Source organism: Scyliorhinus canicula, chromosome 9, assembly GCF_902713615.1.
Source record: "Scyliorhinus canicula chromosome 9, sScyCan1.1, whole genome shotgun sequence".
NCBI classification, from domain to species: domain Eukaryota; kingdom Metazoa; phylum Chordata; class Chondrichthyes; order Carcharhiniformes; family Scyliorhinidae; genus Scyliorhinus; species Scyliorhinus canicula.
In genome coordinates this window covers 20,791,041-20,813,042 of record NC_052154.1, presented here as the reverse complement: position 1 = coordinate 20,813,042, position 22,002 = coordinate 20,791,041, and the positions used below count along the sequence as shown (strand labels likewise).

Here is a 22,002-nt window from a genome sequence, read left to right as displayed (position 1 = left end):
CCTAACCTGCACATCTTTGGACTGTGGGAGGAAACTGGAGCACCCGGAGGAAACCAACGCAGAGGCGGGGAGAATATGCAAGCTCCACATAAATACCCACAGTCAGAATTGAGCCTGCTGACCACCGTGCCATACTCTGCTGTGCATGACTTCCTCTTTCCAGGATCCTTTCGCCTCTTGTTCTCACTTTTTCCTCTTTCCCCCATTCTAATGACAACGCATTATTATTCCTTGGCTGTCCCACTATTCCACTGTCATACCAGGTTTGTATCTCCATTAGTTCAAGTCACAGCCAACTGTTTTTCTTCATACTTTCCAGAAGGCTTGCTGAGGCATTTGCTATGACAATCAGTGCAGCCATATATGTTGCTGCAATGCAGCCACCTTCAGCCATCCACATCTTTCACTGACCTTCCTGTCCGTGTTCGTTGATGGCTAATCTCACCCTACCCAGCACTGCCTCTTTTGGACTCTTGCCAATGGACCAACAATTAGCACCAGAATGTTCGCACACAGCTAGCAAGGCACTTGCCATTCCTTCTCTGATCTTATTCTGGGAAATTGAGATGACATTGTGGCCAAACGTATCACCAATTCACACCATGTTATCCCCCAATGCTTGTCCAGTACATTTTTTTTCCTTTTGGCACCACCGTTTCTTCCACAGTTTGTGTTTCTTTTAAAATCCTTCCTGTTGACCATCTCCAGCCCCACCATGGAGATCGCCTCCCTCCTTTTAAACCTTAGTCACAAATCACGTTCTCTGTGGTAAGTTATTTCACTCCAATCCTCTACAGCCTTTGGCATAGTTCATCCCAGAATCCTCCTCTAATGTGCCTCCTCTGTCCAGCTCAGTAATGTCTTTTTCTCTACAACCTCCAGAGTACTTTACCTCTCTTACGCACACCCTCTGCAAATGTAGTGGCTGTTTTTTTTTTGATGGCCCACTCTGCTTCTCTTGAAGAACCTCCTTGCAGCTCACTATTGACTCCTTAAAAATCTCCTTTTGGTTTGGCATTGCAAGTTTTTCTACATTTAAAGGTGGATTATAACAGCAAGTGTTATAAAATAATGTAGGTTGTGATTCAGCTGAAAAGTTGTATTGAAGTTAAACTGCAATACTGATCTCAAACTATAAACACCTCATAACATTTAAGATTAATGTAAAGGGGTGTCACTTAGTTGCATTGGTGGTAACTGTCTGATTTCCTTAATGCTTGTAAGTACTGTTGCTCGTTTTACTGGAGTGTGATTAACACGCCTCCGTTTAAAGGCCGTGTGCTTAACACTACTATGGCTCTGTATGTGTAATTATGCTCGGAGTCGCCAGGTGCCGTATTGAGACACCGTCACAAGTATATCAAGGTCAGGTTCAAAGTAATAAATCCGTACACCGAATAGTAAGTCCAAACAATTGGTGTTTATTATAACAAATATAATAAATACACATGCATACGCTAAAGAGACTAACTTACTTCTAATACTAAACAACTAAATACTTAACTAGACAGGAACAGGCAAGGTCAGGGAGCAAGGCCTTCGTCCCGTTCTTGGTCTGTAACTTTCTGATTGGCAAAGTTGTCAAGAGGTAGTAAGGTCTGGATCACGTAGCGATCGTTGTGTTGGCACTTACAGTTCGATGGCTGATGCTCAACGGCCGGTGATGAAAACTGGAGTCAGGATGCGATGTAACAGGTCTGGGCCGGAGTCTGGAAGCAACAGCAGATCTGGGCCGGAGCAAAACAGACCGAACCATGTGCGGGACCTACTCTTATAGGTCCTAGAAGTCCGTGCCCCTTAGGGCGGGTTCTTTCACCTGCTAGGTATCGATTGGGTCTCTCCCAATCGATATCTTTCAAACTCCCCAATCTGAGGGTCGTTCCTCGATGGGTGGGGCGGTCCCTACGGCTCTTTGTGTTGGTTGCTTTGGCACCATTCTGTCTGGGCGTCTATGGAAAAGTATCCATTGATACTTAAATGTTTCTATTGTCCGGGGTCTGGATCTGGATCACCTCATTACTATGCAGATCTGTTTCCCATTTGCACCTTTGGCTGAAACTCTGCACCTGGCCAGAAACTGGTTTCTGTACGTGCAGAATGCAAAACAGTCTTCTGCGAGCTGCTTGTTCTCACTATGACTGTTTTTCCCTGCAGTCTTAGCAGTTCTCCATTTTGTAGCCCAGTGTCCATCTTAGATGGCTACAGTACAATGCACTTAGTCAGGTCACTATATTGTATCAGAAAATGCAAAGTAAAATAAATCTGATCTGTACAGTTTGCTTTCTGGATGATAAATCATGCTCCAGATTGAACTTTGAGATAATTAATTGCATTACTTTTTTATGGGGCCTTGTGTGCAAAATGTCTGCTGTATTTGTCTATAATGGTGACTGCACTTAAAAGTATTTAATTGACAATGAGTGATTTGGATCAATCGGATGATATGAAGGATGCTATGCATAGGAAAATTGGTTATGTTGATAATTAAAAGGGCAACATGATGGCGCAGTGGTTAGCATTGCTGCCTCAGAGTGTCGAGGAGCCGGGTTTGATTCCAGTCCCAGGGTCTCTGTCCGTGTGGAGTTTGCACATTCTCCCCCTGTCTGCGTGGGTCTCGCCCCCACAACCCAAAAAGATGCGCTGGGTAGGTGAATTGGCCATGCTAAATTGCCCCTTAATTGGAAAAACGAATTGAATGTTCTAAATTTTAAAAAAATGTTGGTAATTAAATTTGAAGTATAATTCTTGACCGTTTCTTAAAATTTGGACTACCCAATTTTTTTTTTTTCACAATTAAGGTACAATTTAATGTGGCCAATCCATCTACCTTGACATCTTTTTGGGTTGGGGGGTGATAAAGGTCCCTTCAGAGACTTGCCTCAAAAGACCTTGATGTCAAAATGACCAGTGTCAAGCCATTCATGAGAGAGTGGCAAAAAAACACTGTATCCATTATGTCACACCAACAACATGGATGAAATGCTCATGAGTTTTGATATACCCAGCAACCAACCTATGGAGAGGAAAGGTTTGAAAATAGTTTGTGTAAATAACAAGGCAAGAGACGAAAGAATTTACTGTGGTACCAGCCTGCATGTCAAATGGAATGAAATTGAAGCCACGGTAATTTTCAAACATAAAATCAAGCTAAGCATGAAGCACCTTACAGGAGCTTTTGTGCATGTCCTTGGCACCGGTTTGATGGATGAAGATAGAGTGAAATTGTGGATTGATAATGGGTGATCTTGCAAAGAAATTTGCTTATTAATGGAGGGCATGTTTGGATTGCACTTAATCAATGAAGTCAAAAGGCGCATGTGAAGAAATTACATATTACTCGAGAGTTGTCTTGCGTTTGTCAAAACAAATGCAAAAATGCCAATTCCAATCATCACAGTTTATACTACACAGAAAAGGGTGGTGATTACTTGACCGGGTAACTCTGATTAGCTGATGCGTTGCCATGGAGATAGAACAAAGAAAAGTAGAGAACCGGAACAGGCCCTTCGGCCCTCCAAGCCTGCGCTGATCATGCTGCCCGTCAAAACTAAAATGTTCTACACTTCCGGGGTCTGTATCACTCTATTCGCATCCTATTCATGTGTTTGTCAAGATGCCCCATAAACATCACTATCATCCCTGCTTCCACCACCACCTCCGGCAGCGAGTTCCAGGCACCCACTACCCTCTGTAAAAAAACAAAAAAAAAACCAAACTTGCCTTGCGCATCTTCTCTAAACCGTGCCCCTCCGCACGTTAAACCTATGCCCCCTAGTAATTGACCTCTCTACCCTGGGAAAAAGTCTCTGACTATCCACTCTGTCTATGCCCCTCATAATTCTGTAGACCTCTATCAGGTCGCCCCTCAACCTCCTTCATTCCAGTGAGAACAAACCAAGTTTATTCAACCTCTCCTCATAGCTAATGACCTCTGTACCAGGCAACATCCTGGTAAGTCTCCTCTGCACCCTCTAAAGCCTCCACATCCTTCTCGTCGTGTGGCAACCAGAATTGAACACTATACAAGTGTGACCTACAGCTGCAACATGACTTGACAATTTTTATGCTCATGTCCTGGCCAATGAAGGCAAGCATGCCATATGCCTTTTTGACTACCTTCTCCACCCGTGTTGCCCCTTTCAGTGACCTGTATACACCTAGATCTTTCTGACTCAATACTCCTGAGGGTTCTACCATTCACTGTATATTCCCTACCTGTATTAGACCTTCCAAAATGCATACCTCACATTTGTCTGGTTTAAACTCTTCGCCCAAGCCTCCAAATGATCTAAATTCTGCTGTATCCTCTGACAGTACTCATCGCTATCCGCAATTCCACCAACCTTTGTGTCCTCCGCAAACTTATTAATCAGACCGATTACATTTTCCTCCAAATTGTTTATATATACTACGAACAGCAAAGGTCCCAGCACTGAACCCTGCGAAACACACTAGTCACTGCCCTCCAATCAGAAAAGTACCCTTCCATTGTTCCTCTCTGCCTTCTATGACCTAGCCAGTTCTGTATCCATCTTGACAGCTCACCCCTGATCCCATGTGACTTCACCTTTTGTTCCAGTCTGCCATGAGGGACCTTGTCAAAGGCCTTGCTGAAGTCCATATAGACAACATCCACTGCCCTACCTGCATCAATCATCTTTGTGACCTCCTCGAAAAACTCTTATCAAGTTAGTGAGACACGACCTCCCCTTCACAAAGCCATGCTGCCTCTCGCTAATTTGCCCACTTGCTTCCAAATGGGAGTAGATCCTTTCTCGAAGAATTCTCTCCAGTAATTTCCCTACCACTGGCGTAAGGCTCACCGGCCTGTAGTTCCGTGGATTATCCTTGCTACCCTTCTTAAACAAAGGAACAACATTGGCTATTCCCCAGCCCTCTGGGACATCACCTGAAGACAGTGAGAATCCAAAGATTTCTGTCAAGGCCTCATCAATTTCCTCTCTTGCCTCCTTCAGTATTCTGGGGTAGGTCCTTTCAGGCCCTGGGGACTCAGCCACCGTAATATTTTTCAAGACGCCCAACACCTCGTCTTTTTGGATCTCACTGTGACCCAGGCTATCTACGCATCCTTCTCCAGACTCAACATCCACCAATTCCTTTCACCAATTTCAGTAAACTGAAAGCATCCAGAATCCCTTTGACTTATGCCTCACCTACTTTGGGACTCGTACTCCTATCCTATCTATCGTTGATATTCCACATTAACATCCCATGTCTCAAAATTGACCATCTTTGTTTGGTGATTTTCTGGAGATGGTACTTGCTACAGGCACAATATACCAAAGATGGAGCTAGTAGATACCATTTCAGGTTGCATGGAACTGATCAAATTAACTGTTCTGACCCAGATGATGTCAAGCTATTTGAGCGGTCCTGTGTTTGCCCATCTACCACCCAAACCTTGTAGGTATGGCCAAGACCCCTGCAGCGATCAGGAGTGTTGTCCCTGTCAAGCACTTTGCTCATGATTGGGAAAGAATAGTTGTCTTGAGAAATTAGGCATGTTTATATTTGCATTGAAACGAAAACAACAAAACAAGTGTTTTTTTAATGCAAAACACAGGATTATTTGGCACCTATTAGTCAATTATCTGTGTTGATGTCTTCCAATTTTTTGTGTATTTGGTGACAAAATGGGCAGCAGATGGAGGAAATTACTATAGGACTTTCAAATTGTATTATCTTGGCTAGTCTCCAAGAGAACTTGAGATATTGAATGAGGCAGCTTAGTGCAGGCAAGTTAGAATTCCCACGTTATACTGAATACGAGAGCAACTCCAATAAAAATGGCAGCCGATCGTTGTGACTTTAGTTTCTTAGACGTTTGCTGCAACTGCTTTCTGACACCTTTTTGTCTGAAAGATTTTTTTGATACATTGTACTATTGTAAAATGTTAGTATGTTATAAATAGCAGTTCTGATGTGGGTAGATACAACATTCTTTCTCCATAAGATAAGCGTTTGAATAGTTTGGAGCAAAATACTGCGGATGCCGGAATCTGAAACAAGAACAGGATGCTTGAAAATCTCAGGCCTGGCAGCAGCTGTAAGGAGAGAAAGCAGAGTTAATGTCTTGAGTCCTTTCGGCTTTTCGTCTGAACTGAAGAGAGGAGAACGTGTTGGGATATTCAAGTGTAGCTGTGAGAGATTGCAACAATGAATTCCTGAGCAATTTCTGTGTCGAGATGAAACTGTAAAGTTGCCATTGTTTTGCCAGTGAGATGGGGGGGAAAACCAGCAGGGCTGGTTTAGCTCAGTGGGCTAAGCAGCTGGTTTGTGATGCAGAATGAGGCCAGCAGCGCGGGTCCAATTCCTGTGCCAGCTGAGAATTCGGAATTCTCCCTCTGTACCCGAATAGGCGCCGGAATGTGGTGACTAGGGGCTTTTCACAGGAGCTTAATTGCAGCGTTAATGTGAGCCTACTTGTGACAATAAAGGTTTTTTCAATATGAAATTTCCAGTGAGTCTTATTGAAACCTACAGGATATTGCGAGGCCTGAATAGAGTGGACGTGGAGAGAATGTTTCGACTTGTAGGAAAACCTAGAACCAGAGGGCACAATCTCAGACTAAAGGGACGATCCTTTAAAATCGAGATGAGGAATTTCTTCAGCCAGAGGGTGGTGAATCTGTGGAATTCTTTGTCGCAGAAGGCTGTGAAGGCCAAATGACTGAGTGTCTTTGAGACAGAGATTGATAGGTTCTTGATTAATAAAGGGATCAGGAGAATGGGGATGAGAAAAATATCAGCTATCATTGAATAGCGGAGCAGACTAGTTGGGCCGAGTGGCCTAATTCTGCTCCTATGTCTTATATGCTGAACAGTGACCACAATTTCGTAAGCTTTCGGATACTCGTGGAAAAGGATGAGTGTTGTCCTAGGGTTAAGGTGTTAAATTGGGGTGCGGCTAACTACAACCAGATCAGGCAGAATTTGGAGCCTTGTTGTTTGGGAGAGTCTGTTTGAGGGTAAATCCACATTTGGCATGTGGGAATCTTTTAAGGAGCAGTTGATGGGCGTGCAGGACAGGCATGTGTCGATGAAACGGAAAGGCAGGATTTGGGAACCGTGGATGACCAGGGAACTTGTGAGTCTAGTCAAAGAAAAAGAATGCATACGTGAGGTCTAGGCAACTAAAAACAGATGAAGCACTTGAAGGAAAGTAGAGAAGAGCTCAAGTAGGGAGTTAGGGCAAAAAGGGGGCCACAAAATGTCCTTGGCAGACAGAAGTAAGGAGAATGACAAAGTATTTTATACATATATTAGGAACAAGAGGGTAGCTAGAGAAAGAGTTGGGCCACTCAAGACAAAGGAGGGAAACTATGCGTCGAACCAAAGGAAGGAGGTGAGATCCTTAATGAGTTTAATGAAGGGCTGTGGATATTGTCTTCATGGACTTGAGTAAAGCATTTGATAAAAGTCCCTCGTGGCAGGCTGGTGCAAAAGATTAAATCACACGGGGTCAGATCTGAACTAGCTTGATCGATTCAGAACTGGCTTGACCATAGAAGACCGAGGGTAGCAGTGGCAGGGTGTTTTTCCGAATGGAAGTTTGGAACTAATGGTGTTCCCCAGGGATCGGTATTGGGATCGCTGCTCTTCGTAATATAAAGAACAAAGAAAGATTACAGCACAGGAACAGGCCCTCCAATCCTGTGCCGATCCAGGTCCTCTATCTAAAACTGTTGCCTATTTTCTAAAGAACAAAGAAAAATTGCAGCACAATATATATATATATATATATATATATATATATATATATTAAATGACTTGGAAGAAAACATAGCTCGTCTGATTAGCATGTTTGCGAATGATACGAAGATTACAGGAGTTGCGGATCGTCATAAATTTTGTCCGAGAATACAGCAGGATATGGATCGGCTGCAAAATTGGGCGGAGAGATGGCATTTAACCCAGACAATAGGCTATAAAATAAATGGCAGAACCATCAGGAGCATAGGGGCACAGAGATCTGGGCGTACAGGTTCACAGTTCCTTAAAAGTGGCAGCACCAGTGGAAATAGTGAGGAGGATGAAGGGGATAGATAGAATGGACGTTCAGAGACTATTTCCTAGGGTGTATGTAGCTGTTACAAGGGGGCATAACTTAAAGGTTCAGGGTGGGAGATATAGGAAGGATGTCCGAGGTAGGTTCTTTACTCGGAGAGTGGTTAGGTTGTGGAATGGACTGCCTGCTGTGATAGTGGAGTCGGACACTTTAGGAACTTTCAAGCAGTTATTGGATAGGCACATGGAGCACACCAGAATGACGGGGAGTGGGATAGCTTGATCTTGGTTTCGAACAAGGCTCGGCACAACATCGAAGGCCGAAGGGCCTGTTTTGTGCTGTACTGTTCTGCGTTCTAAAGCATATGGCATGCTTGCCTTCATCGGACGGGGTATTGAGTATAAAAGCTCACAAATTATGTTAAATAATCTTTATTGTCACAAGTAGGCTTAGATTAACACTGCAGTGGTTACTGTGAAAGCCCCTAGTCACCACATTCCGGCGCCTGTTCAGGTACACGGGGAGAATTCAGAATGTCCAATGTAACCTAACAGCACGTCTTTCGGTACTTGGGAGAAAACGGAGCACCTGGAGGAAACCCATGCAGACTCCACACGGGCAGTGACCCAAGCCGGGAATCGAACCTGGAGCTGTGAAGCAACAGTGCTACCCACTGCTAGCGTGCTGCCCACATGTTACAGTTGTATAGAATGTTGATTAGGCCACATTTGGAATACTGTGTCCAATTCTGGTCACCACACAACCAGAAGGACGTGGAGGCTTTGGAGAGAGAACAGAAAATGTTTACCATGGATGTTGCCTGGTATAAGCTATGAGGAGAGATTGACCAACCCTAGAGAGACGGAGGCTGAGGGGTGACCTGATAAAAAGTTTCTTTAATTATGAGGGGTATAGATAGGGTAAACAGTTGGAGGCTTTTTCCCAGGGCAGAAATGACAATTATAAGTGGGCACAATTGCAAGGTGAGGGGGATAGGTTCAGTGGAGATGTGCGGGGGAAGTCTTTTGCACGAGGGTGGTGGCCTGGAATGCACTGCCAAGTGAGGTGGTTGAGGCGGATACGTTAGTGACCGTTTATTATCTGGATAGGCACATGAACAGACAAGGTATAGAAGGATATAGGCAATTGGTCTAGATGGGACACGTGTGGGGCGCAGGTTTGGAGGGCCGAAGGTCCTGTTTTTTTGCTATACTGTTCTTTGTTCCTCTCAGTTTCTGGTTACTCGCAAGCCCACTTTGTTGTAATTCTGTTCCCCACAGTTTTCCCTCTTTAATTAGATGCCTTTTCCTCGGCTCTTTAACTTCACAATAGGATTATGTTCAGATTCCTGTTCTTGTTCCTTGACTTGGGTCCACGACACACAGGGAGAATGTGCAAACTCCACACTGACGGTGATCCGGGGCCAAGATCGAACTCAGGTCTTTGGTGCCGTATGGCAGCAGTGCTAACCACTATGCTGCCATTCTTACACTTTTTACACTTTTTAATTTGAAAGACTTCATAAGTTAATATTTCATAAACCTCATTGCAATAGTTGTACAAATGAGTTAAAGTTCCAGCCCTCTGCAGAGTTGAACTGGACCTTTTGAATCAACTGAAACTGAATTTGATAATGAAGAAAGGATGCAAGATATATTTCAGATCAATAGGCTCCTGAATAAAGATCACTTGATTAATCAAATTTTAACAACATTGCAGATCTGTATCGAATTACTTGAATCGTTCATCACTTCAGTCATGTCGTGCATATTTATTAATACACTGACCTAGATCATCTGATAACCTTCAAACAAAGTTTCTCCATCATGGCAAATCTGCAGATTGTTTACAAAAAAATGGTTATTTCAGTCTTAAATCTAGTTAGACAGATCCTGTGTATCTATAGTCATGCGTTAAACATATGATATTGAGGTTTCCCAATTTTATAAAGAATAAAAACCACTTCCACCTCTTGGATAGTCGGCTGAAGTAATTTGGCAGAATGGGGTTCAAGTATTTGGAGAAATATGCATGAATACGTTTAAGGAAAATTCTGAACTTTATTTTGAAAGGTGTGCAGAATGCGTTTAAAGATAATTCTGAACTTTATTTCGAACGATGTGCAGTGATGGTTGCATAATGAAAATATTTGTTTTTTATTGAGATGAACGACGTTTTTAGAATTCTTTGGTGAATTTTTCAACTTTGAATCATGCTTCAACCCGAAATAGAAAATAATTATATCAATTTGATTTTTATGTTTTGGATCATTTTAGTATTTTTATTTCTGGGTGAACTTGTATCGGACTACTTTCCAATTCATGCAAATTCAGGTGTGCGTTGTACATTTCGAGTACAACTTTTATTTAGAAGCTTCTGCTTTTGCAGATTTGAGCTAAACTAAAGTTGCAAAAGAGGGTTTTGTCGGTTGTTTTGAAATCCGTTTGAACAAGTGCTGTTAACTCCAGGTTCAGTTACATGTTAACATTTATGCACTTCTTTAAGCAAATCCAGATCCAACAATCTGCTCAAAGTTCTCACATTTTGACAACTATGACAAATTCCACTACAGCAACTGAAACAATTCTCAACATTCTAAATAAAACCACTGTAACGTTCTTTAAAAATGTCAATTCACCCTATCTGTCAGTGTTAACGAATCCTTTAAAAATATTCCGATCTAGCCATGTCATGAGCAAAAAATACACGATCTATCCATGTCACGAGCAAAAAATAATCAGTTCTTCCTTGGGCCATATCCTCTATGTTTACCAAGTTTCATGAGATCCATCCATTAACCTTTGAGATATTCACAGGCAAACCGATGGCAACCTTGGGCAGAGGTAGACTTAAAAATCCATTCACCATGGGTCTGTGCAGTACGTGTTTCAACCATCAGAAGCTGAGGGAAGACTCTGTGTCTAATTTTGTCCCAGTTCAATATTTATTGTTTACTTGGAATCTCTAATGACAGTTGTTGGACAAATAAAGAAATCATTTTCTCTTGCCATTTTTCTTCAGTTTAATTTTCTCTTTTCCTACCCTCCAAAAAGCATTGAAAATGTGATTTCACAGGTGCAGATGCTGACTAATAGTGCAAACCCAAAGGTTGTGATGGAGTTCTGGTCAACTGTTAACTGTATGAAGAATGGGGCAGCACGGTGGCCTAGTGGTTAGCACAACCGCCTCACGGCGCTGAGGTCCCAGGTTCGATCCCGGCTCTGGGTCACTGTCCGTGTGGAGTTTGCACATTCTCCCCGTGTCTGCGTGGGTTTCGCTCCCACAACCCAAAAATGTGCAGAGTAGGTGGATTGGCCATGCTAAATTGCCCCTTAATTGGAAAAAATAATTGGGTAATCTAAACTTATTAAAAAAAAACTGTATGAAGAATTATGTATTTATTTTTTCATTTTGCAACAACATTATGCATCCAAGTTATTGGCTGAGTTCCTTTCACTCTATCCGCATTGCTAATCTGGAGAGGTTGAGATGTGCTAACACTGCCTATCATTGATTCAGCATTGACTGAGTATCCCATCTGCAAACATCCTGACCTGCATTGCTTATTTCCTTGCTGGTAAATTTAATGAGCTACTGGGGAAAGCAATGTTGACTTTTTAAGTGAAAGTGGCTTAGCGTTCATTTCCAGAAGACATTTTTTAAACATAAATTTAGACTACCAATTCTTTTTTCCAATTGATGGGCAATTTAGCGTGGCCAATTCACCTACGACGCACATCTTTTTGTGTTGTGGGGGTCAGGCCCACATAGACACGGCGAGAATGTGCAAACTTCACACTGACAGTAACCTGGGGCTGGGATCGAACCCGGATCCTCGGCGCCGGGAGAATTGTCATCAACCTCTTTAAGTCAAATAATTACGCTTGATTGAATGCACAGGGTGTGCACAGCTCTCAAAGTCAATGTTGAGTGTAATCAGTATGCATCTCATTGCATTTGCCCTTGTGCTATGTGTGTATTACTTCAGTCATACCGATAGGAAAAAAGCTACACGGATAGAAGCCAGCAGAATGTGACAACACTGCGCATGGGCAACGGTCAACAAAATGTCTCGTGGGCCGCACTCTGATCTCTGATGGGCCACATATGGCCCCCTGGTCTGCAGATTGCCCACCACTGTTTCAGAGAGTATGTTTGCAGTCTAATTTAATAACATCAATGTTTTTCTCTTTTCTTTCAGTATATCTTTGGAGAGTTCAGCCCTGATGAATTCAACCAATTCTTTGTAACATCACGCAGCTCTGTTGAGGTAAGCATGCTAATTGAGGAAAACTTTGTAAATTTTTAATATGTCAGCTAGGGACCCTTCACATGAGTTGATTACATTAGATAAAGCATGAGTAAAAAAAGTCTTTGAATGACAACATACAAAAAGTGGGGCGAAATTCTCCGACCCCCGCAGGGTTGGAGAATCGCCCGGGGCCGGCGAAAATCCCACCCCCGCAGTGGCCGGAATTCACGGCCACCCGGGAATTGGCCGGGGCGGGAATTGCGCCGCGCCGATCGGTGTGCTCTCCGCGCCTATCGGCGAATCCCCTGCGGCGATTCTCCAGCCTACAATGGGCCGAAGTCCCGCCGCTGGGAGGCCTCTCCCGCCTCCGTGGTTTCAACCACCTCTGGTGGCGGCGGTATTGGTGGCGCGAGCGGCCCTCCGGGGGGGGTCGTGGGGCGATCGGATCCCGGGGGTGCCCCAACAGCGGCCAGGCCCGCGATCGGGGCCCACCGATTGGCGGACAGGCCAGTGCTGTGGGGGCACTCTTTCTTCCGCCGCCGCCACGGCCTCCACCATGGTGGAGGCGGAAGAGACCTCCCGTACCGCGCATGCGCCGGTGGTGACGTCAGCAGCAGCTGACGCACCGGCGCATGCACGAACCGGCGAAGGCCTTTCAGCCAGCCCCGGCGACAGGCTTCAAAGGCTGTTGGCGCCGGTTTTGGCGCCAGTTGGCATGGCGCCAACCACTCCAGCGTGGGCCTAGCCCCCACACCTTTAGGGGGGCCCGACGCCGGAGTGGTTGGCCCCACTCCGCTACACCGGGACCCCACCGGGTAGGGGAGAATCCCGGCCGTGGTGTGTATAACCACGTTGGAGTGGGCCACTGTAGTCAGCAGAACTTGTGACATGTTCATTTATGTGCTCAAGTCATCTTCAATCGGTGGCACAGTGGTTAGCACAGCTGCATCACACCACCAGGGACTTGGGTTCAATTCTGGCTTTGGCTGGGAGGCCTTCTCATTGCTGAGTGTGAGTGCTGGAGAGGTGCTTGCAGCCTGTGCTCTCTCTCTCTCTCTTTATTGTATTTCCCTGCTCTGCTGTCGGGCTTTTTGTTCCAAACCCGCAGAAAACCGTCCCGGTTCTTTGTGCTTTTCTGCTTTCATCTCTTGCTGTTTGTGCAACCGATCGGCAAGATGTTCGAAGCTCGCTTGGTGCAGGGCAGTATCCGAAGAAGGTGCTGGAGGCCCTACAGGACCTGATCATCAAGGCCTGTTGGGACATCAGCTCGACCGGCATCAGCCTGCAGTCCATGGACAGCTCGCACGTCTCCCTGGTCCAGCTCACCCTCCGCAGCGATGGCTTTAACACCTACCGCTGTGACCGAAACCTGGCCATGGGGGTCAACCTGAGCAGCATGTCCAAAATTCTCAAATGCACTGGTAACGAGGACATCATCACACTGCGAGCCGAGGACAATGCCGACACGCTGGCACTGGTGTTTGAATCGCAGAATCAGGAGAAAGTCTCCGAATACGAGATGAAGCTCATGGACTTGAATGTCGAACAGCTTGGAATACCGGAGCAGGAGTACAGCTGTGTGGTGAAGATGCCCTCTGGCGAATTTGCCAGGATCTGCCGTGACCCGAGCCAGATTGGCGATGCTGTGGTCATCTCCTGTGCCAAAGATGGGGTGAAGTTCTCCGCCAATGGCGAGCTGGGAACAGGCAACGTCACGCTGTCCCAGACCAGTAATGTGGACAAGGAGGAGGAAGCTGTGACCATCGAGATGAACGAACCTGTGCAGCTGACCGTTGCCCTGCGGTACCTGAACTTTTTCACCAAAGCGACTCCCCTCTCCCTCACTGTCACGCTCAGCGTGTCTGCGGATATCCCTCTGGTGGTCGAATACAAGATAGCTGACATGGGTCACATCAAATATTACTTGCCACACAAGATTGAAGACGAGGAGACCTCAAGACCACCTGCTGGAGACTGAGCATCGGACAGATGTGGTTGAGACTGGAGATGGTTCCGGAACTCATGTGAAAGCGCTGTTCACTGGCCGTGCCTCCGTTACACAGATGTTCCTCTTTTCCCAGGCACCTCTCTCTCTGTCCTTTTCAAACGTTTTTGTCGATATTCTCTGTAAATATGTTGTCCCGAAGTTGAATTGCCTTTTTGTAAACCAGAAGGAAATGGCAGAAATAAAACGTTTCTGTGCGACCCAAAATAAAATAAATTTTAAAATTCTGGCTTTGGCTGACTGTGGAGTTTGCATGTTCTTCCTGTGTCTATGTGGGTTTCATCCCACAGTCCAAAGATGTGCTAGTTACGTGATTGGCCATGCTAAATTGCTCCTTCGTGTCCAGGGATGTGCTGGTTCGGTTATAGGCAGAGGATGGGGTGGCTGGAGGTGTGGATCTGGGTAGAGTGCTCTTTGGAGAGTTGGTGCAGAGTGAGTGGGCTGAATGGCTGCCTGCACTGTCGGCATTCTGTGACAACTCAATCAACTTCTGATTTTGAACAGTTCTTGAATATTTTTAATTGCCGTATAGTTATAACTGTGGAGCTTTTTATAAAACAAAACGCATTGAAAAGAGGCCAAAGCCTCTCGGGGGTAGCTTCTGTTTTTTCCCCAACACTGGCAACTCTGCACCCATCATTCATGAAGGAGCAGAATAAAGACAGCGGTGTGAAGTTTGTCCTTTGAGTAATTCACTGCATTTTAAAAGTAGTGTATTCTGTAAAGGTGTGAGGAATTTTGATACTGTATGGTGCTGCCTGATGGAAATGATCTTAATCTGGCACGTTTCAGTCACGGGATTTTGAACTGAATTGTTTGTGTTTTTGCTCAATTGTATCACTCATAACAATAATATATGGTGAAGCATAATCTTAGTGGTTCTTTATTATGTTTACAGTGTAATACAAAACTTCTGTTTTCTGTTTGGCACAGCTTCCCCCATATAATGATAAAGTCTTGCATGGCAGTCAGTCAGTAGGTAAGTGTTTGCTTTCAATGTATTTACTAATATTCCTTTGAGCTTGATAATCTTGAAGGATCTTGGGCTAGAGTAAGGTCAATGTAAAATTAACTTTACAAAATCAAACAAATATAATTAAAATTCATCAGTTCTTTTGTGGAGCAGTCGTGTTTCATAAATGTTTGATTTATTTTGGTGCAAACAAATTCCAGTCATATATATATGTATATATAAAAAAATAATCGCTCAAGTAAGCCTTTTCACCTGTAGTTACTAGAAGCTTTGATTTATGCGCATGCGTTGACTGGTCTTTTCATAGATACATACATAGAAGATAGGATCAGGAGGAAGCCTTTTGGCCCTTCGAGCCTGCTCCGCCATTTATCACGCTCATGGCTGATCATATTGTGATCCAGAACAAACACAGGATAATTTTGGGAACAAATAACACTTTCAAAATATATATTTTACTACTTTTGGCTGTTTGGTAAATATATCATCAGTCTTGACCCCTTGACATTGTCATGTGATTTCAACTTCACTCGCAAAGGTAAAACTGTTTAAACCATTGCAGAGGAAATGTTTGTAGACTTGGTGCTTGTTCATAAAGTTCATAACACATCATTGTTTTGGCCTTAGTGATAAAATATATTTTTTTGTACACTATTGTAATGGTTTTTTTGGGAGGAAGGGAAGTTTAACATTTTAGTGTGGAGCAGTTTATAGGACATGAACATTGCAGCTAATTTTTGTTTTGTCATTGAAATAGGAGACGGAAATGATTCAGACGCCGAAGAAAATGAGTCGGAACCACCTGGATTACAGGGCAACGTTTACAAAGTCTCCAGTACACTGAATCCACAGGCACCAGAATTTATACTGGGATACCAACCTGTACAGAAATCTTTAGACAACTTGTCGGAAGAAGCTGCCTATAGCTCCATTGACTGCCAATTTGGAGAGGGTAATATTTCTCTGGACAGCGGCAATTGCCAAGGGAATGATGATCTTGTCTACCGAGGGCAAGGCCCAAGGGAAAGGAGAAACAAGAAGAAACGACCTCCTGGATACTATCGCTATCAGGAAGGTGTGAGTGATGCTGGCGGTCCCTCTGAAACTTTGGGCCTTGTTAATGGACATGTGTTAAACTCGGGGCTAAATGCTATAAGCCCAGAAGAGGTTGAATTACTTGGCCAGAAAGAGATTCCTGAATCTCATGGAGCTATTTCTTCAAAGGCTAATCAGAGGACTTGTGATAGCCCTGAGAATGATGAGGACTTCATTAGTGGAGCGTTCTGTAATAATACAGTCTCTAGTGCTCTAGATGAGGCCAGGACTGCTGAGCAGCCTGGGTTTGAGCTTAAGGCTAGCACTGAGGCTGATAATGAGGTTAATTCCCCTGAACAGCCTGATCTCTCTGAGACTGGAAGGAGTAGCCCAGTAAGGACAGCTATTGCACAATCAAATGCAGCCACAGATATTACTGTGGATGTTAAAAGTGACAGTGGACAAACACTGGAATCTTCTGGCGATAGTGCTGTAACACTTCCTAGTACTTCTGATGGGGAAGGATTACATATTGATGCCACAGAATGCGAACAAGATAAACCAGAGGATGTATATGCAGTTGAGCCAGAGCAGACAGCCGTAGCCCCTTCTACAGCTTCTGCTCCATTGCCAGCCAAATCCTGGGCTAGTCTCTTCCACAATTCAAAGCCCTCCCCAGCAGGACCTGTGGCCTATGTTGAGGCAAAATCTATACCAACCAATGTTTCTGTTCAATTACCTGAAAAGCAACCGGAGATAAGAATAGACGTGCCTGTTCCGGTGTCTGAGGATTCTACAGCCCAACAGATAGCAGGTAACTTTTAAAAATCTGGTATAAAGAGAGTTCAAGTATCAGTTGTCTTGCAGTCAACCTCTACTGGTACTAAATTAAATATTTGGTCACTTCAGAGTAAGGTAATTCTCAGTAATTGCTAGAACAGAGTCTGAGGTTCTTCAAAGTTGACATTCTAGTGTTCTAAAAGCCTGAGACCTGTCTGATAAGCCATGGATGTGTAAGCAACTACTTCCTGACTTGTATGTGTTGCTTTGAAACTAAAGCTGCTGTAGTGACAGTAGCCACTTTGAAAAGAGGAAGTGTCTAGATTCCCATTGGTGCTTGTATATGGCGAGTTGGCACCAGCAAGAAATCAGACTTATGCCTTCCTACTATTAAAAAATAATAATTTTATAGTACTCAATTCATTTTTTCCAATTAAGGGGCAATTTGCGTGGCCAATCCACCTAACCTGCACATCTTTGGGTTGTGGGAGTGAAACCCACACAAACAAGGGGAGAATGTGCAAACTCCACATGGACAGTGACCAGGGCCGGGATCGAACCTGGGACCTCGGCGCCGTGGGGTAGCAATGCTGACCACTGCACCACCGTGCTGCCCCGTGCGTTCCTACTTGAAGTTTGGTCAAGTTGTACGGACAGTAAAGATTATGTCACTGCATAACGATGCTTGATGTGTGGAAACCAATTTATTTTATCAGCACGATAATTAAAAATAAAACTGGATTAAATAAACCACTTTAGCTTGTGGTTATGTATTATTATATTCTCCCATCTGACTTTTAAAAAAAAAAAAAGAAAGGTGGTCTCTGTCAGGAACAATGTTCACCAACCACCATTCCATTTTGAGTCGCCCGGACCTGGAAAATTCATCAACTTCGCTTCCAGTTTCCACCCCTCCATCACTTTCACCTGGACTATCTAATACACTTCCCTTCCCTTTCCTTGATCTTTCTGTCTCCATTTCCGGCAATAGACTATCCACTAATATCCACTACAAGCCCACTGACTCCCACAGCTACCTGGACTACATCTCTTCACACCCTACACCCTGTAAGGACTCCATCCCTTCCTCTCAATTCCTTCGCCTCCGTCGCATTTGTTCCGACGATGCCACTTTCCAAAATGGTGCTTCGAAAATGTGTTCCTTCTTCCTCGACCGTAATTTCCCACCTACAGTTGTGGACAGGGCCCTCAACAGTGTGCGGTCCATCTCCCGCGCCACTACCCTCGCCCCCTCCACTCCCTCCCAGAACAAGGATGGAGTCCCCCTCGTTCTCACATTTCATCCCACCAGCCTCCGTATGCAAAGCATAATCCTCCGCCATTTTCGCCAACTCCAGCGTGATGCCACCACCAAACACATCTTCCCTTCACTCCCTCTGTCAGCATTCCGCAGAGACCGTTCCCTCCGAGACAATCTAGTCCACTCCTCCACCATACCCAGTACCTCTCCCATCACCCATGGCACCTTCCCATGCAATCGCAGAAGGTGTAACACCTGCCCCTTTACCTCTTCCATGCTTAACATTCCAGGCCCAAAACACTCATTCCAGGTTGAGCAGCGTTTCACTTGCACCTCTTTCAATCTAGTCTATTGCATTCGCTGCTCCCAATATGGTCGTCTCTATATCGGAGAGACCAAACGCAGACTGGGTGATCGCTTTGCTGAGCATCTTCGGTCTGTGTGCATTCAGGATCCTGACCTTCCTGTTGCTTGCCATTTTAACAAAAGACCCTGCTCCCATGCCCACATGTCTGTTCTTGGCCTGCTGCAATGTTCCAGTGAAGTGCAACGCAAACTGGAGGAACAACATCTCATCTTCCGGTTCTGCACGCTACAGCCTTCTGGCCTGAACATCGATTTCAACAACTTCGGATGATCAGCCCCACCTCGACCCACTTGTTTTCATTTCATTTTAACTGTCTTTTACCATTTCTTTCTTTTCTGCACCTTTCTCCTCTTTGCTTCCCCCTTCCCCTCCCCCACACCTACAGTTCATCCTCTGATGTTAGTTTCCCTGCTGTTTGACCTTTCACGTCTTTTGTCCTCTCTGGGGACTACCATTAGCACACATTCCCCTTGGTATCTGTGGCCATTAGCACCTGGTTTCTCTGGGTTTCTGTGGCTATGACTCATCTTTCATTCTCACTCCACAGTATAGATATTTCCCACTCTCTCTGTCTGTTAGCTTTGACAAAGAGTCATCGGACTCTAAACGTTAGCTCTTTTCTCTCCCTACAGATGCTGCCAGACTTGCTGAGATTTTCCAGCATTTCCCCTTTCATTCCATTTTGTACTTTGTGCAAGTTGTTGAATAGGCATCAACGCCTTCTAGGGCTTGACAGCGTGTGGCTAGCTGTACCCATTCAATAGTGAGGGTCAGTACAGACAATGTGGCAACAGTCAAGTATATAATTGAATGGGATGAAATGAAACTACTTTGCTTGAACAATAATCATTATTGTGGATTAGTGCCGTTGCAAACCAGAAAGCATGTGCTGAATGTTTACAAGGGTGCTGTCAGCAGGGCCAAGATGAAAAGTCAGGAGTGGACTGTAGGTCATAAATTGGCGTATCTACATGCCAGGACATGGGACTATTTGGATATTGACAAACATACAAAATAGGTAGTTGCTGTTATCTGCAAAGACTGTGACCACTGGGCAGTAGCCCATGAATGGCCTCTTGGGTTTCCTGTAAAAAAAAAAAGTGTTTGCCTTATCTTGAGTACTCAATAAAAGATGCTGAGGGGGAGGAGTCACAGAAGAATTATGTGTTAAGATCATGTGGGAATACTTCCATTTCCTTTTACTAATTTATCACAGCCACAAAAGCAGTGACTTGTTCTAAGTTATAGTTCTGTGGACAATGGGTGCTGCCTTCCACAAGTAACAATTCATCCGTAGCTGGACTGTAAAATAGATATTGGGAATCTAAGCTGGCCCCATCAAACTCCATGTGGCTCAGCAGGGAGCCCACTAAATCTTTGGTAAAATTTGTATTAACCACAATTATTATTGCAAAGGTGTATTGAGAACACAATCTCGGTAATTTGCATGGTGTAATCAGTTTATTTGAAATCAATTCAAGTTTTGAAACCATATAATTGCAGCATTACCAGGATTTTTCATAGTAAGAAGTCTTACAACACCAGGTTAAAGCCCAACAGGTTTGTCTCAAACACAAGCTTTCGGAGCGCAGCTCCTTCCTCAGGTGAATGGGGAGGTATGTTCCAGAAACATTTATATAGACAAAGTCAGAGATGCTGGACAATGCTTGGAATGTGAGAATTTGCAGGTAATCAAATCATTACAGGTCCAGGGAGAGGGATAATCACAGGTTAAAAAGGTGTGAATTGTCTCAAGCCAGAACAGTTGGTAGGATTTTGCAAGTCCAGGCCAGATGGTGGGGGGTGGACGTAATGCGACATGAATCCAAGATCCCGGTTGAGGCTGCATTCATGCTTGCGGAACTTAGCTCTAAGTTTTTGCTCGGCAATTCTGCGTTGTCGCATGTCCTGAAGACCGCCTTGGAGAACGCTTACCCGGAGATCAACGGCTGAATGCCCTTGACTGCTGAAGTGTTCCCCGACTGGAAGGGAACATTCTTGCCTGGTGATTGTCGCATGATGCCCGTTCATTCGATGTCGCAGTGTCTGCATGGTCTCGCCAATGTACCATGCTTCGGGACATCCTTTCCTGCAGCGTAAGAGGTAGACTACATTGGTTGAGTCGCACGAGTATGAGCCGCGTACCTGGTGGGTGGTGTTACCACGTGTAATGGTGGTATCCAAGTCGATGATCTGGCATGTCTTGCAGAGATTGCCCTGGCAGGGTTGTGTGGTGTCGTGGTCGCTGTACTGAAGGCTGGGTAATTTGCTGCAAACAATGGTTTGTTTGAGGTTGCGCGGTTGTTTGAAGGCCAGTACTGGGGGTGTGGGGATGACCGTGGCAAGATGTTCATCTTCATTGATGATGTGTTGAAGGCCGCGAAGAAGATGTCGTAGTTTCTCCGCCCCAGGAAAGTACTGGACGACGAAGGGTACTCTGTCAGTGGTGTCCCGTGTTTGTCTACTGAGGAGGTCGGTGCGGTTTTTTGCTGTGGCGCGTTGGAACTGTTGATCGATGAGTCGAGCGCCATACCCCGTTTGTACGAGAGCATCTTTCAGCATCTGTAGGTATCTGTTACTCTCCTCCGCGTCTGAGCAGATCCTGTGTATACGGAGGGCTTGTCCATAGGGGATGGCTTCTTTAATGTGTTTCGGGTGAAAGCTGGAGAAGTGGAGCATCGTGAGGTTGCCTGTGGGCCGAGCAAAAACTTATAGCTAAGTTCCGCACGCATGAGTGCGGCCTCAACAGGGATCTTGGATTCATGTCGCATTACATCCACCCCCCACCATCTGGCCTGGACTTGCAAAATCCTACCAACTGTTCTGGCTTGAGACAATTCACACCTCTTTAACCTGTGATTATCCCTCTCCCTGGATCTGTAATGATTTGATTACCTGCAAATGTTCGCATTCCAAGCACTGTCCAGCATCTCTGACTTTGTCTATATAAATGTTTCTGGAACATACCTCTCCATTCACCAGAGGAAGGAGCTGCGCTCCGAAAGCTCGTGTTTGAGACAAACCTGTTGGACTTTAACCTGGTGTTGTAAGACTTCTTACTGTGCTCACCCCAGTCCAACGCCGGCATCTGCACATCAGGATTTTTCATGCTAAGGGGGAATTCAAGCTAATCACTCAAGGTTGAGAAGTAATATCTTCTTTATGAGCCTGCTGTTGCAGACTCTTATTTAGTTACCGCTTAAATGATTCACTGACGCGTATTGGCCTGTAAAATATTTAGCTTTTTTTCCCAGTGTAGCTTAACTTTGCTGTCAGCTGATAGATGGAAAGCTGTAAACC

General features: G+C 44.7%; 1 protein-coding gene and 1 pseudogene across 1 annotated transcript in view; both read left to right on the top strand.

The window, feature by feature from the left end:
* usp10 (ubiquitin specific peptidase 10) overlaps positions 1-22,002 on the top strand; it is an 89,978-nt gene that overhangs the window by 19,591 nt on the left and 48,385 nt on the right. Inside the window, exons 2-4 of the mRNA XM_038806313.1 lie at positions 12,231-12,299; positions 15,220-15,265; positions 16,017-17,108. Of these exons, the coding sequence (XP_038662241.1) occupies positions 12,231-12,299; positions 15,220-15,265; positions 16,017-17,108 (1,207 nt within the window). The remainder of the gene's footprint in view (positions 1-12,230; positions 12,300-15,219; positions 15,266-16,016; positions 17,109-22,002) is intronic.
* On the top strand, positions 13,457-14,274 carry LOC119971140 (annotated as a pseudogene).